The 17,034-nt window shown below is 43.6% G+C and overlaps 1 protein-coding gene across 2 annotated transcripts in view; it reads left to right on the plus strand.

Annotated features, from left to right (window-relative positions):
• The window catches only part of EIF4E3 (eukaryotic translation initiation factor 4E family member 3), an 88,981-nt gene that overhangs the window by 59,667 nt on the left and 12,280 nt on the right, over positions 1-17,034 (plus strand). The window contains exon 7 of one of the 2 annotated variants that reach the window (XM_066245837.1): positions 12,519-12,751. The exons of the other annotated variant lie outside the window; for it this stretch is intronic. Within the exon in view, the coding sequence (XP_066101934.1) occupies positions 12,519-12,619 (101 nt within the window). The 3' untranslated portion in view covers positions 12,620-12,751. Of the gene's footprint in view, positions 1-12,518; positions 12,752-17,034 lie in introns of those variants that run through there. 2 annotated transcript variants of the gene reach the window in all.

Consider the following 17,034-nt stretch of genomic DNA (forward strand, 5'->3'; position numbering starts at 1 on the left):
AAAACCTTTAATATGGAGTGGTGGCTTTTTTTCTAAATACCATTTCAACCTGTTAAGAGAAAAGAAATTAATGTTCAGAAAAAGTAGTTACTCCATATGTGCAGTAACTGCTTTCCTGTAATGTCTTATGGCATCTGGGGTTCAGCATCGTTGAACTAGATTAAATGAATGTTATAGAGTTATAAAATCGCGTGTAAAATAACGCCAAACTGTTCAAATGACTATAAAAGTAGCCTGGGAGTGAATTTCTACTAAAATTAATTGTCACTCCTAGATGTAGCTTAGCAAAGCTGTTACTAAACTAGGAAGATACTGTAATACATAGAAGTGTAAAAAAATCAAATAAGTGTTCACTAAACCAAGTGAATGATAAGCAAAGTTATTGTTAGTATTTTCTTGTTCATCATTGCTACTGAAATTTAGGTTCCCATTATATATGTGTGTGTTGAATGTCCTTTACTAGAATATCCAATAAAAGCAGCCTTTTGGATATTCTATGCTCTTGTGCCCTTCAAATGTCATGAGGTTGAAGGAATCTGTGTTGAGTGTTTTTGTTTTGGTTGTTGCCTGAAAAAATGTTATCCACTCATTTAATGAAATGCAAGATTTCATACTGAAAATTTCAAGTTCTAGTGTTCAAGTCAGAGAACTTTTCTTAAACTTTTATTTTGGAACAAGTTTTTTTGGGAAATACTCAACTGGTAACTTTGCATTATAGAAAAGAGCATGAGGCAAATATGAGTGCTTCTGAATTTTCTATACAAAATTAATGGTACCTCTCATATTTTTATGTGCAAAGCAACTTTTAGTAAAGATTTAAGGTGGAAATTGTAGTTTTAGCACTTTACATGATGTGATAAATGGAGACTATTGAGGAACTGTGAGCATTTTTAATAAACTTACAAGGTTTTTGTTTTCAAATAGAGCTATTAATTTTGTGAGCCTCGATTAAATTCCTCCCAAATTTCTCAGACTTAAATCGGGTAATATGGCTTATAACCACTGTATGGTTTTATAAAAAATGTTTTAACTGTTTTCTCAGTAATCATTTAATAAGAAATCACCATCCCTTTGCACGTATCCTCACTGAGATTTTAGTTTCTTTGAATTATTACACAAAAGGACTTAGAAGCTTAAACTCATGAACGCACTTTAGTTTGCACTATTTGTCCCAAATTTAAAGTCAGTTAAATTCAAAATTATTCATTCTTTCGAACTGCCTGCCCCATGTAAGTTGAAGCAAGTTTACTTCCTTATGTTTTGGATCTGCCTGTGGCCCCTCCCCCACTGTGTACCATCTGTGCCCTGTGCAGGGAGGCCCGTTCACATGTGGCTCCAAGCTGGTGTGATGCCCTTCCTTTGATCTGGCTTCATCCAGTGATTTGCTCAGGATTTTTAAGGTCAAAATGAAAACTTTTCTGTTCTAGTTATTTTTTATTTTATATTGTGTGTTATGTTTGATGTTCAGATATATGTGAAAGTTGCTTCTATGAACCAGTAATTTTTATTCCAGCGTTTTGCAGCAGTAAGGTAAGACTAGGCTATACTTTTCTTACTTGAAAATGTAGTGATTTATGTGTTTCATGCAAATGTTCAGACTTTTCATGCAAAAGTTCTTGCTCTTTTCTCATTTGAATCTAGATTGTTATGAATTTTTGCTCTGTCCTTTTTTCCAAGTTTTAACCTAGTGGGGTTTCAGAGTTCATTAGTTTGTATAATTTAATCTTTTTTGATCGGTTGCCTGTCATTCTCACTCTGTAACTGGGTTCTTTAATACAGAAATGTTCTTCTCTTCCTTTGGGTTTAACATTTCATGCAGTTTTATTCATCACATTGCTTCATCTCAGTTGAGTTCCAAGTATATGTGTGGTAGTTGTCTTAAGCTTGTTTATCCCAGCACATAGTGAGACTTCCTGTCCAACTGCTGTAATGTGGGTGAGGCTCCCACCACCGTGGTGCCTATGGTGCTCTGACAGGAATCAGCTATTTCTGTTTCTTACTCTCCCTCATTGAACACATTTGGTGATAGTGCTCACTTGGTCTATTAAAGAACACATTTTGCTTATCTTAATTCTTTTTCTTTACCCTTTACTAAGAATGGTTTCATTTAGAATAAGTTAGTTACCCTTGTTTCTTGTTTGTCCTGCAATTTGCCAATAAGATCCACTTGCCAATTAGATTCAAAGCTCCTATTGTAAAATATAGATTTTTAAAGTGTCACAAAATAATTTACTCTAGCCAAGTAAAGTGAATTTACTCTTCCTTTCTGACTAAAATATTCCTTTGAAAACAAGCAAAAAATACCAGCAAACTCTATTTCCCCCATTCATTTGGAGACTTTCATATTTCTCACTATAGAAACAAGCAATTTCAGAGTTATGTATGTGATGCTCAGGTAATTTGAACAGCGAATCTAGTGAAAAAGTTGAGTGGCAGGCCATCACACTCTGAGGCTTTAACATTTCCTAGGGTCTGCTGCTTGTATTGGAGGCCGCTTACTGCTGCCACGCAGTCCATGGGTGCTTTGTATCTAGTGATTATCCGTGCACTTTTTGGAATGTGTTCTTGGTGGTTTTATACATGTGGGTTCTGCCTTCCTACCTGAGCTGCAGCTTTATAGAGGCCAACACCAATGATTCTTTTAATGTAGTAACTGCTGTTAAAAAAAAACAACCTTTAACTGTTTTCACTAATGAATGTGTTTTGTTTTGTTTTGTTTTTTTGAATCTCTGGAATCCTACAGGAAGATAGTTTTTTTGTTATTGGAAAAAAAGAAAACAGTAGCATTTACAAGGCTCAGCAAGTTTAAAATGTATATCATTGAAATATGTATCTATTTCCCATCATCTGGCGAGGCTGTGGTGCTAACATTTCTTGCCAGAGAATCTAAGTTTAAATCGTAAGCATATTTAACTAGCAAACATAAATCATAAGCCCTCTAATCACAAGCATGTTGAACCCTGGTACCATTTGGACAGATGGTCTGGTTACACGTGTGCTCCTCCTAACCTCAAAGACTGGGACAAGCTCTTACTCCCCAATTTCCTCTTTCATCCGGGAAACTTCAATCATTTGCTTTCACACATAGAGAATTCTAGAAAGCGTGAACCTAGAGGAAGGTTTCAAGTCCTAGCAAAGTTTTGGGTCTTGTGACTCGTATTGGAGAATGGTGGAAGTGAAGGTTAAACTCTAAAGCAGTGTTCATTTTTTTAGACAAAAATAGTTGCTATTTCATGAAGACAGCAAGTTATGAGGGACAAGACTTTGATATTCAGCATGTATCTTTTAAAAATCATGGAATCATAAAATTTTAACAGAAGTCTTTGGTTTCAAAGAGTATGTTCCCCAGGTGATTGGTTCTATAGAAATACTTTTCAATAGTGCAAACAAAGCTCCTATTGTAAAATGTATTTTTTAAAGTGTCATAAAACAATAACATACTCATAATGATGTGTACTGTGTGGCAAAATGTTAACATTTTGGAAGTCGGGAAGCATAATTTATGTACTCATTGATTTTTCTTTATGAAATACCACTTTTTAAAACTCTTATTGTAAAATAAAACAATGATATGGGAAAATGACTTAAAACAAATGTGTAACTTAGTAATCTGTAATAAGGAGAACATTCCTATAAGAGCTCTCAGGTCAAGAAATAGGACTGTGCCAGCCACCCAGAAGCCCCTTCCCCAGTCTCCTCCCAATCACAACCCCAACTTCCCCTAAAATAACTATTATCCCGCCTTACAATAGGCACCTCCTTGCATTTCTTTCTGGTTTTATCACTCAAGTGATAAACATTATTTTTTTATAGAAGTTCCTCTTCTAAAGAAAGTTGGGTTCACAAAAGTTATATATAAGCTCTTTAAATGATAAGAGCAGAAATTGATACTCTGTAAGCAATCGTTACCCCATAGGTCAGTGATTCAGCAGAGCTTGACATGCTTCTGTTGTAGTGGGTCACACTGTTCACGCTTTACTATTAATTTTAACAGCTAACATACGGAGTTCCAAGCCATCTAAGTAGTTAACTAATTTACTTCACCCCTAACCCTGTGAGACACGTACTGTTATGGTTGTTCCATTTTCTGTTTGTAGAAACTGAGTTCAGAGAGGTGAACTAACTTGCCCAAGGTCACACAGTGAGTCACAGAGCCAAGACACATGTAAGGTAGTGTGTAGCTCCAGCCAGTTCTCCCAACGCTAGCCTGAACTGATGGAAAGCAAAGATTCTGAGGTACAATAATTTGGATATTTCTTATAAGAGCTTGTTTCCAAAAGGATCTATAGCTTTAAGGGAAAAAATGAAAAACTCTGGTCTAGTTCAACCTTTTCCTTTGACAAATGAAGAAATGACCCAGAAAGTATAAAGAATTTGTTTAAGCAGGTGGTGGCAAAGTTGCTGCTAGATCCCCAAATTTTCTGGCTGTTAAAGTCAGTAATCTTTCCTTCAATCCATACCTTATATGGAAAAAAATAATACATTTTCTAATCTTCTTTGTATCAATTCCACAAAAACAGATTTGACTTGAAATCAGTGTATAACTATGACACACCATCCACTTGCTTACTTTCTCAAGGTTTTAACTAAGAATTCAAATTTTTTACTTGAAATTTGCTTTTCTGTCTTACTCATTGAGTGCCCAATCTGTAGATGCACATGCCTAACACTCTTCTCTAAAGAATGTACAAAAATAACACATTTGACTGGTGTGGATGGCAGGTGAAAAAGAATTACTGGTGTAGTGTAGGCCCTTCCACATATTCACAGCCAGTTCTGCATTATCCCAGCACAGATGGATCATGTAAAATCCCTCTTTTGCTTCTTACTAGTGACCTTTAACTATTTGTGCTGCAAATGCTCTACCAGGGATTGAAAAGGAGAAGAGAGGAAGAGAGAATTTGATTACTTGAGCAGAGTTACATATCCTAGTAAGAGATCTGGAGATTTGTGTGGGAGACCATGGGATTCTCTCTGGGTTGAACCCCTGTGAGATGCCCAGCTTAGCTTTGGATGTTAACAATCAGAAGGGAAGCAGACTTCAATGATGCAAAGAGCTTAGTTTGACATTTTATTGGGCTGAAATCCCATTAGCTTGTGTCTTGATTAAGTTTCTCATCTTGTCTGAGCTCCAGTTCTCTTATCTTTAGATTGGAAGAGGTAGAGGAGCTTTTCCAAAGCAGATAACATATTTAGGCATCCAGCTCAGTACTTTGCTCTGATAGAGTTAGTTAATGGTACTTCCATTGGTTGACTGCATCCATTCATCCATATGGCAAAGAGTGAACTGATCCAACATTGGCACTTTCCTCTTGAAGTATTGGTCTGGCTTAAGTTGTTTGAGGCCTTGCAAGTTGTTGGTGATAACACTGTCCCAACTTACTAGTCTTCTAGATGCTTGTCTACTTATCTTTCTACTTCTTCTTCATCACACCATATTGGGGAAAACAAATCTGCTTTCTTCACTTGAGCTCTATGTATCTGACTTGTGAGTCACTTTGCCATGAATCAACTTAAAACCTGAATGAACTTTCCAGTTAATTATTTTTCTTTTCTGTTTTTTTTTATTGTGACGGAGAGAGAGAGAAAGATGGGGACAGACAGACAGGAACAGAGAGATGAGAAGCATCAATCATCAGTTTTTCGCTGCGACACCTTAGTTGTTCATTGATTGCTTTCTCATATGTGCCTTGACCGCGGGCCTTCAGCAGACCAAGTGACCCCTTGCTCAAGCCAGCAACCTTGGGTCCAAGCTGGTGAGCCTTGCTCAACCAGATGAGCCCACACTCAAGCTGGCGACCTCAGGGTTTCGAACCTGGGTCCTCCGCATCCTAGTCTGACTCTCTATCTACTGCACCACCACCTGGTCAGGCTCCAGTTAATTATTTTCTAAGGATGTTCTTGCCTTTGTTACTCAAGAATATAAGGAAGTTCAGTTAATGAAAATGTTTCCCAAGCTGAAAAAATTCTTGTTGAAGCCTAAACCCTATATTGTGCTCTGTGGGTTGTAGGCATTGAAATTATCATTGGATGATTTGAAGAGGCTCCCAAGAATTCCCTGCATTTCATGCTATTCTTTTAATCCTGGAGACAGTAAAGCAACGTTGATAAGCATTAGTATATCTGAGATAAGGACTGCTTGGGATATTGAATTATTCACTCAGTGAGTATTTATTGAACAACTATGAAGTGCTAGGCACTGGGAATACAAAAGTAACCAAGATATGACATTGTCCCTTTTTCATGGAGCTTATAATTTTTAGTGGATTGGTAAAAGGCATTAAAACTTCTTAACTTGTAGAGCATAAAAAAGGCAGCAGGAAGTGTATATTAAACATCTCTGAGTTCCACATGCTGTGAACTCAGTGTATGTTTCAATTAAGAAATGTTTAAAAGTCATACACAGGTTTGTGTAAGTCCAAATAGTGTTATATTTCTAAAGCCGAGTGTTTCACTAATCTAATTAATGATTTTAAATTCTCTAATAATAGTTTTGACACTGAATTCAGTAACCACAAAGGCTGTTTATAATTTGTTGGTGCTTTTCAAACATTTTTAAAAGCCAAGCGAGCCCTTGACTTTTGCTCAGTGATTCACTATGTCTTTATGTGTATACCTGAGGGGTAACCATCATAAAAAGGCCTTTGCACCAACATGTTAAATATGGGGATTCTTTTACTGTGGAATTTCTAAAGATTGCTTACTCTGTAATTTTTTAAAGCCCTGTAATTCTTATAAAGTATATATAGCATCTGAGCAAGAAATACGGCACTAAGTCTAGGATTAAATAATATCTTGGGGCCACTACCTTATGTATTTTCAGCAGTTTGAAAACTCCTCTAAGTACAGGTTAACAAGACCCGAACATCATAAATAAGCATCTGTCCCCTGACCCAGCTGGGGACCCTTCTGATTATTCATTCCAGAAGTGCCCGCTGACATGAGCCCCGCCTCCCCAGTCTCCTGCCCGCAGTGGCCCTCTGAGATGGGCAGGAGGTCAACTCTTTCCACCCTGTGCTTGGTGTCCTAGCCAAGTGTTCTCCAGGTCATGCTTTGTAGCTCTGATAACTCTATTTTCAACATTGAAGTAAACAAAAGGAGACTCTGGACAGGGAGCCCTCCAACTTTGCACATGTGTGGAAGAGGTTTTGATTTTTAATGTGTTGTAAGTGAGAGCAGGCAGCTCTGCTGTTCCGCCCGCTGCCCCAGCTGGCTGCGGGGCCTTCGCAGCCCTGGCTTCCCGTCCACTTCAAAGGCCCGGCTCTGAGAGGGTCACACATTCCCTTGATGACAAATTAATCAAACTAGATTTTCTTGGTTAAGATGGATATGAAAACTACAACTCCCCAAGGCCCAAAAGTCAATACAGCCCTTCTGGCTCTGATTAGAGTAACAAAAGGGTACCTCAGAGCCATCTTCCTCCTCCTGCGCCCTGGATGGGGCTGAAAACCAGCCAGGCTTCGCTCCTAAAGGAGGAGGGCCTTATTAAAACATGTTTCAGCTGCGATCGAGTGCACAGTGAGCCCTCCTGACAGAGAAAATTACTTTTTAGTAGATGCTCACCTTTTGTCCAAAGCAGAGTTTCCACTTAGAAGAACCTAAAGGAAGTAGTATATTATGAATCTGAAATGTTTATAGATCTCCCCTTTTATGTTTCTGCTGTAAAGATGAGGTTTGAAAAAAGGAAAGAAATTGGCCTGTGATATCTGGCAAACGTTAGAGCTAGCCCGAGTTTGGATAAGGAAATTTACTTCTACCTGGTTGGAAAGGAAATGCCCTGTGTGCAGGGGGTCCTGCACCTGGTAGGGTGGGCCGAAGACAGGAGAAGTGCTGGTGCAAAACATGGGCGGTGGGTCCTCTCCACAGCCTGTCCTGCGAGGGCAGTGAGCCTTCTGCTGGATCAGGGAGCCCGGGAGTTCGGTGCAAAGCCCTCCGAGCAGCTTGGCCGCCGCCTGTTCTGTGGAGCATCTAAGGACACAGCTCCCATCCTCTTGTGATCGCTCTACATCCTATATTTAGAAGAATTACTGTTGCACAAAATATGGTCCCTGGATTGTCCTTGGGTGTGCCTCACACCTTTCCCAAAACGACTTCCAGAAATGAAGGGTTCATTCATACCTTTATTTCACAATTTCAGGAAGAAGGCCCAGATGGTTTTCCCTTCGATATGGAAGCACAGCATGCAACTGTCCATGCTGTGCCTTCCATTTTCATACGTCTGCAGGTGTACTTCCATGCGGCACAGCCCACTAGATCACCATGTGCCTAGGGAGGTGGGATCGCCTGTGCCCATCTCTTGTTTTTGACACTGGTTTGAAGGTCCTTCCTCCAGGGATCTTTCTGATCCTGACAGGCAGCTTTCAAAACATTTGTGGCATTCCAGGACCCTTAATAATTAAAGCTATAATTTAGAGTCCAGCAATGAGCAAAATGTACAGAGACTTCTCCCTTCCATGGTGGGCTGGGTCCAGGGCTGTCTCCCCACCTGGGATGCATGGGCTCCAAGCTGCCGCAGCCAAGGCCCCGGGATCCCCTGCCTTCCACCTCCATCCCTCCCCGTGCACCCAGCCCGGTGCACTGAGGGTGAGCCAGGGTCCCTCTACCATGAAGTTTGTTGAGTTCTTGAGACCCTGTTCTTTCCTGCCATCTAGGAAGTGCTTGAAAGATCCTGCAGCCTCTGTGGCCTTGGCTCACTGTAGTGGACTGTTGGTCAGTGTAGCACTAACTTGAGAGTTCCCAGGTCTTTCCACATCTCCTGGTTCAGAGCCCTCCCGGAGAGGCTCAGCTCTCTGTTGAATGGAGGAAGGACACTGCTGGAAGCCTGTCAGAGAGCCTTCCTGAGGAAAGCTATCCTGCACTGCTGGGGACGGTGCATGCTGGGAAAGAGTGCTGTGCTTGACGTGAGAGGACTAGCTCCTGCCTCTCTGCACTGCACTGGCTAGTTTGTGACTTTCAGTGAGCTGACTTTTCTGAGCCTCAGTTTGCTCACCTGGGGAACAGGAAAGATGCATCATTGAGTGGGGGCATTGAGAAAATGTGCTGAAGGCCCTGTACAAACTGTCAGTGCTGTTCTTTTGTGGATCTCTGTGGGGTAGAAAAACGTGTTTTAAGTTCGCCCCCTTGTATTGGGGCAGCGCCATGTGCAGGAAAGGCTGCGGGTGCCCGCCCTCAGGGCAGCAGATTGTAAATTGTGCACTGCCTTCCTACTTAAGAGGGGCCATTGTTTGCTATTGTTTGCTGGAGAAGGGTTTTTTCCCAGCCAGTTTTTGCTGGAGTGCAGGGAGAGAGAGAGGGGGGGGGCAGAGAGAGAGTCTAGAGGGTGAGTATGGAGAATAAGTCCAGGTTGTGGAACGGGTGACCGAGTCAGGGCTTCGGAGCCCTGATTTCTGCCCGGCCTGTTTGGCTGGGGAGTGCTGAGACTGGTGGGGCCTGAGATGGGAGAAAGGGAAGCGGTCTTCCCTGCCTGTGTGCTCGTCCACTTCCGTCCGCCGTTAGACTTTAATAAACGGAATGGCCCACCATCTTCTGGCTCCACAGCTCCGGTCTGCTTGAATCGAACCTGATCCTGACTGGCCATGTAGGCGGCCACTGGCTTCACATCTGGCACAGCCAGCAGAGTTTGGATCAGATTGGTATGGAGCTGCAGGCACTCTTGAGGGATGAGAGGACTGGTCATTGTTATGGTTCCCCATGGCTGTCTTTTTGGGGACCGTGGGCTGGCTGTTTTTACAACCCTGCGAGAGGAAACCGAGACTTCTGTGCAAGATGCTTTCCAAGGTCAAACCGGGCAGCAGCAATGGCTTGAACTGGAGCAAGTGCTTGAAAAGGAGGCCAACTGGGTTTGAGAGCTGCAGATGCAGGCAGAGTTCCAGTGGCGCCTGGAACTGAAAAGGTCTCTGGAGAAGGAGACCGAATGGGTTCATGAGTTGCAGTGTGCCCTGGAAGTTGAACATTGGCAGCAGCAGTTGTTGGAGGAAGAACTGCAGGTTCAGCTTCAGGCTGAGAGCCGGCAGCACAGACGCTGAAGATGGAGCTGTGCTGGCCGAGTGGCTCTGAGTCAGCAGGAGCAGGCGTTTCCAGTTTCTCTTCTGAGGATGAGGAGGTTCGGGCTGAAGCTGCCGTCCGCACACTCAGAGCTTGGCTAGGGGTCGTGCAGAAGGTAGAAACCCAGCAGCAAAGAGTATCTACTGAGCCCTGGTAGGCTTGCTGTGATTGTGGAACATAGAGGTGGATGGCAGCATGCTCTCTGGAGCAGAGCTGGAGAGATTGGCCACTGGTGCCATGTGCTCCTCCTGGGGCAGCGTCTTCAGAGCGGCCATGACTACAGGGATGACAGGGGAGGCCTGAAGCCCTATGTGAACCTATTTGCCTGTAATGGACCTTTACCTTGGTGATTTGCATAGACAGCTGGGCTGTCTATCATGGACTGATTCTTGGACTGAGACCAGAGAGGGACACCGGCTCCCTTGTTGGATGGACATGCCACTTTTGGACAGTATGAGAGACCCTGATGGGAGGGTGCAGCTTTGGGGGAGGCCCTCCTGCACCTGGAAGCTGCTCACATCCAGTTGGAGAGACACACCAAGGACACTTGAAGGTTTCTATGGACACAGCTCTGGACTATACAGGCCCTCTCACCTACGGTGGAGTAGGGGGCTGGAGATGGGCCTCCAGTTGGCACCTTGGGCAGAGTGCTCAGGGAGACACTGAGAATGGCACCTTTGTAATTATTCAATTATATAACTTGTGCTGTTCCTATAGTTTGTTTATATAATGTACCTCATTCCTCACACAGGAATACCTGTGGTGCAGATTGTGAATTGAGCAAAAGGGGTGGAATGTTGGGTAAACAAATGTTTTTAGGTTTGCTCCCTTGTATTGGGGCAGCGCCATGTGTGTGTAGTCTGTGGAAGGCTGCGGTGTTCGTCCTCAGGGCGGCAGATTGCAAATGCAGACTGCCTTTCAGCTGGGGGGGGGGTGATTGTTTGCTGGAGAAGGGTTTTTCCCCTCAGCAATTTTTTGCTGGAGAGTGCAGAGAAAGGGAGAGAGAGAGAGTGAGCAGAGATAGATCCCGGAGGGTGAGTCTAGAGAATAAGTCTGGGCTGTGTGACCCGAGACTGAGTTAGGGTTTGCAGGCCTAGGGTTTGCAGGCCCTGGTTTCCGCCCGGCCTCTTTGGCTGGCGAGTGCTGAGACTAATGGGGTCCTGGGATGGGAGAACAAGAAGCGGTCTTCCCTGCCTGTTTGCTTGTCCACCATTAGGAGACTTTAATAAACGGAATGGCCCACCATGTCCTGGCTCCACAATTCCTTTACCATCTGCCCAAATCCACTGAGAGCCTGCACGGCCACCATGGCGTCAGCCACTGGCTTTAAAATCTCGATGTTACTGTTTCATGTTACTGCAGTGTTCTGATCAAGGTAGGCTTGTTTCTTTGTTTGTCTTACATACTTGGCCAGTTGTTTTAAAAGCATATTTGAGAGTTTACACACCTTTTATTCTTACAAAAAAGTTTTAGGATAAAAGTAATGCATGTTCATTTTAAAAATGCAAACAATAATAATAGCTAGCCTCCCCATTTTTTAAAATTTCTAAATGGTATTAGTAGTAAAAAACAGTGTTTATGGATATCTGAAGATATGCAAGAAAATTGGGCTGCCTGGGCCGGGGTTAGGTAAGAGGAGTACGGCAAAGGGTGGGGAAAGGAAGTAAGGAACAAGAAATCTACTGCTCACAAAAATTAGGAGACATTTCAAAATGAATATGAAGCAATGAAAAAAAGCATTTGATTTGTTCTAATTAAATAAGAACATCAGAAAAGCAAACAACAAGTCAAAGTTCCATTATGCAAATGAGATGCAAAACCTACTTTGATTTCATTGGTGAAAAGTGCACTATACAAAAGGCTGAAAGTACTGGAGTATCTTCACGTTCCCTGACCCCCTAAGTTTTGTGAGAAAAAGAAGGAAACAAATTCTGCACGTCTTGCGAAGAGGCACCCACCTGACCTCAGGTGATAATTTATTAACAGTACCTGTCTCCTCCCCATGTTTAGGGAATTCTTTAAAGCAACCATAGCCATTAAACTTTATTTGTGTAGGTGTAACACCTGTCAGACTTTCTTCACTCTTCACCTGGAGGTGAAGGTTGAGGGCCAATATCACCGGCCAGAGCCCCTGTGAATTTCTAAGGGTCAGAATCCTCCTATAGATAATTAAGTCATCACTCATCTGATCAACAAGTCTGCATTATCTTCACTCCAAGAGGCAGAAATTATTGGCCCTGAAGACACATCAGTTAAATTTTGTGGTTTTAAGTCTACCGGTAATTCTTTTTCTTGTCAGTGTTGTATCTTGTGTTTATATCACCTGAATTATAGTCACTGTGACAAGAATTGTGTACTGTTAATAGTTTCTACTGGAAATTTCCTAGAATTGGAGTGTATGTCAAATTCCAAGAGGAAAAAAAATGGGAGTTATTTTGATGTTCACTTTTCTGTTCTGCTCTATCGTTTGTTAGGTCTCTCTCCATGTGGAGCCCCCAGACAGGGCAGCTCTCGAATAACAGAGGGCAGAGGTCAAAGCCCCGTTCGGACTTCACCAGGACAGAGAGCAAGCTAGAGCATGCAGGAACGTCAGATGATCTATTTCTGCCTGTGGAAAGGTGTCAGTGACATCTGATTATAACTCATCCTCAACCATTTCACACATTCATTTGCATATTTCTTTTTTAGAAAACAAAATGTAAAATCCTGTGTTGCAGACAAAAACACATAGTTCATAGACTAAACTCTTGAAGAACAAAATGTCTTTATCTGACACAATACAGGTGGTCTTTTGGGAGAGGTTGGGGGGGGTTGGGGGTGTATTTTTCTGAAGTTAGAAGTGGGGAGGCAGTCAGACAGACTCCCGCATGCACCCGACTGGGAGCCACCCGGCATGCCCACCTGGGGGCGATGCTCTGCCCATCTGGTGTGTTGCTAAGTTGTGGCCGGAGCCATTCTAGCGCCTGAGGCGGAGGCCATGGAGCCATCCTCAGTGCCCAGGCCAACTTTGCTCCAACAGAGTCTTGGCTGCAGGAGGGGTAGAGAAAGATAGAGAGGAAGGAGAGGGGTAAGGGTGGAGAAGCAGATGGGTGCTTCTCCTGTGTGCCCTGACCAGGAATCGAACCTGGGACTTCCACATGTCGGGCTGATGCCAACCAGCCAGGGCCACAATACAGGTTTTAAAAGCAGATTGCCTTGGCTGGATAGCTCAGTTGGATAGAGCATCATCCTGAGGCACAGAGGTTGCTAGTTCGATCCCCAGTCAGGGCACACACAATAACAGATCAAAGTTCCTGTCTCTGGCTCTGTCTCTCTCTCTCTCTCTCTAAAATCAATAAAATAAACATTTAAAAAATAGAAAAAGCCTGACCAGGTGATGGCACAGTGGATAGAACATTGAACTGGAATGCAGAGGACCCAAGTTCGAAACCCCGAGGTTGTCAGCTTGAGCCGCAGGCTCATCTGGTGTGAGCAAGGCTCACTAGCTTGAGCCCAAGGTCGCTGACTTGAGCAAGGATTCACTTGGTCTGCTGTAGCCCCCAGTCAAGGCACATATGAGAAAGCAATTAATGAGAAACTAAGGTGCCACAATGAAGAATTGATGTTTCACATCTCTCTCCCTTCTGGTCTCTTCCTATCTGTCCCTCTCTCTGTCTCTGTCACAAAAATAAATAAATAAATAAAAATATAGCCTGACCAGGCAGTGGCACAGTGGATAGAGTGTTGGACTGGGATGCAGATGACCCAGGTTCAAATCCCCGAGGTCACTGGCTTGAGCGTGGGCTGATCTGACTTGAACGTGAGCTCACTGGCTTGAGCGCAGGGTCACTGGTTTGAGCATGGGGTCATAGACATGACCCTGTTGTCGCTAGCTTGAGCCCAAAGTTGCTGGCTTGAGCAAGGGGTCACTCGCTCTGCTGTATCCTCTCCCTGCTCCCCCAGTCAAGGCACATATGAGAAAGCAATGAACAACTAAGGAGTAGCAACGAAGAATTGATGCTTCTCATCTCTCCCTTCCTGTCTGTTCCTGTCTGTCTCTATCTCTGTCTCTCTCTGTCCCTGTCTCTCTTGCTAAAATAAATAAATCAATAAATAAACATAGATTGTTTTAAAGTTTTATTATGGTGACAGACTTCATACCTCCAATTTTTATAGATATTTTCTTCATTGTATGAAGTTTAAAATACGTGAAAAGTGTCTATATTTAAAAGTTGTAGAAATCCTAAGGTTAATTTTTAGCAGAATTGATAAATAAAGTACTCTGCCCACCAGATCGTTTCAAAGTCCCTGGCTGACATCGAGAGACAACCAGGACCAGCCGGGGACTTGTAAGAAGGCCTGCCGTAGAGAGAATCCACAGTGGTGAGAGGGAGTTGGGTAGGGTGTTGTCTCTCGAGCACAGGAGGGCTCCAGCCAGGCTGGAGACTCTCTCCCAGGACTACCATTTGAGATTCCTAAGACCCCATACAAGAGAGGTTCTTTGGGGTTTGTCATTTACACGATTGCGTTCCCTGGGCACAAGACCAACGATGGCCTCTCAGCTGCACCTACCTCGCAAAGCAGGTGTGGACTCTCTTGGAAGGAATATAACCCTCCGTTTACTTTGGGTATGCATGGGCTTCCTGATTCTGTCAGTCAACTTCTGGTGATTCAAAAGCAGTCTAGGAAGCCGTTCCCAGCCCGAGTCAGGCCCATCCAGGGACATTTCCTCATATCATAGCTGAGGGTATTGAAGCTCAGAGAGGAAAGGGCCTCTGGGGAGACAGCTGTGTTAGGCTTAGGTGCTGGTTTACCAGCCACAAGCACTGCGCCTGGTTGATTGGTGCGTGAACACATGGCAGTGCCACGTGTGGGTAGTCTATGTAATGCTATGGGTGCTTGCCCTCAGGGAGGATGATGGGTTGCCTGTCTGCCCGCTGCTGTGGGGGGCCATTTTGCTGTTTGTTTGCCTGAGAACTGGTTTCCCCTGCCTGTCTGTTCATCCGCCCTTGCAAGACTTTTTATTAAACGGTAATGGCCAACTTTTTCCAGTTCCGCAGTTTTTCTACCATGTGCCCAAATCCAATGTGGACCTGCTCAGCCGAGGCCACCGGCATTACAGGTCCCTTGCCCAAGGTCACAAACTAGTGCTCCCCAGAGCTGGATCTATGCTGCAGGCCCCATTACTCCATGTCTAGTCCCCTTCCCTCTGCAACTGTAACTTGACAGTTGTAACAACACATCCCTGTACTCCACTCTGCCTTCATTTGATTTAATCTGTCTCCATTTAGTTCATGCTTAAAATTTTTACTGTTTTAACTGTAAGAATTTAAGAACACATGAAATCAATTTCAGTAACTTACGACATTAGGCATGCAGTAAGAGAGGGTCACCGTAAACACCATTGTTTTAGGGCTGTTCAGAAAGCCACCATGCCTGGTTCATAACAGGTGATCTCCAGCCTTTGGACACCTATTCAGTACCAAACAAGGAGAGTTGACAGGCAGAGCACCTCCCAGCCCTGTTTGGCCCTGTGGTTTGCTTTCCTAGTGCATCATGGGGCATCACTCTGATCTGTAGCTGCAGGCATTATCCCAAGACCTAGGCCACAGCCTTGAAAGCATCCTCCCAATGTCCAGGGAGTGTGCTGGGCCCAGAGTGGGCGCCTCATCCCAACTCCTACTCCCACCCTGGTTCTGCCAGCTAGCATAGCAACGGTCACCTATCCGATGGCAGAGGCTCTCAACACTCCTTGTCTAGGTTTGTAGATGACACTGTAGTTTTTAAATAAATTCTTGTTTTGAAAAGATGATCTCCTTCTTGATTCAAAAGCAGATTTTAATCCATGAAAGAATTTTCCTGAAAGTAAAGATTTACTTTCTGTATTAGAGCTTCAGAGCTGCTCAAGGTAAAAACGTCACTGACAACATGTCAAGGAAAATCTGCTCTGGGAGAAGAATTAACAATATAAAAGAAACAAAAATTTGAAATTAACCCACCTGACACTTGGACCCACCCTCTGCTGCCCTCCCCCTTCTTCCTCAAGTAGAGGAGTCCACTGTCGTCATCTTCCGACGGGGCTGAACACCTGCAGGGAAGGTATTGGTAAAGGGAAGCATTTAATATAATTCATTCAAGTTCAGTTTTTACTGTTTACCACCTAGAACCCAAGAAAGGCATCCTTGCTGTAGATGTTGGAGGTGAGCTAAGTCTTAGGCCCCGGCTGCAAATATGTGCCGTCCATCTGAGAAGTGAGCACCAGGCGCAGTCTTCCCTCTGTTTCTGCCCCCGAAGTCCCTCTTGGTGGAGCTGCCATCTCTCTTACTGGACAATTCCCCATGTTTGCTGGAGAGGTGTCTCCAGGCTTTGAAGTCTCCACAAGAAACTCGGCAAAGAGAAACCCAAGTGACTGAGTTTGCTGGGTGGTGGACAACATACTGTTTGTTTGGTTTGGTTTTCTTGCTGGGCGTGAAGACAGCCCAGGTGCCAGCACGCCAGAAATTAAAGGGTCTTCGTCCTTACACCTGAGACAAAAGCTCTTCAATTTTTTCTTTATTGAAAGAAATGAAAAATAGAAGCATACATAGAAGTGTTTAGTTTCCCCTTGCTCAAATGAAAATTGAGATCTTGGTGTGCTTTGGAAAAATAAGTATGTTTCTGAATTTCTGTTTATAGTATTTAAAGTTTACAAAGTATATTTATATACATTAGCTCAAGCCACCTTCCCAAAAAGTCAAGGTGGTGAACACGTTACCTTCCTTGTGCAGATGTGCTGACTAAGAGAAAGGCCAAAGGACTTGCTCTGTGTCAGGTGGCTCTTGAGCGGCGCCTGCAGCCTGCCTGTCCTCGAAGGAGCATTTTCCGGCTAAGACACACTACTTTCACTTTACTGGGGGAAATGGCCTGATCTGAACTATTTTCCTTTCCATCTTACCATCAAATTGTGGAGTCATCTTTTTTTCTTGGGGGGTGGAGTCCAGTATTCATGGCTCCAAAGACAAAATAGAAACA

This window comes from Saccopteryx bilineata, chromosome 10 (assembly GCF_036850765.1).
Source record: "Saccopteryx bilineata isolate mSacBil1 chromosome 10, mSacBil1_pri_phased_curated, whole genome shotgun sequence".
NCBI lineage: Eukaryota > Metazoa > Chordata > Mammalia > Chiroptera > Emballonuridae > Saccopteryx > Saccopteryx bilineata.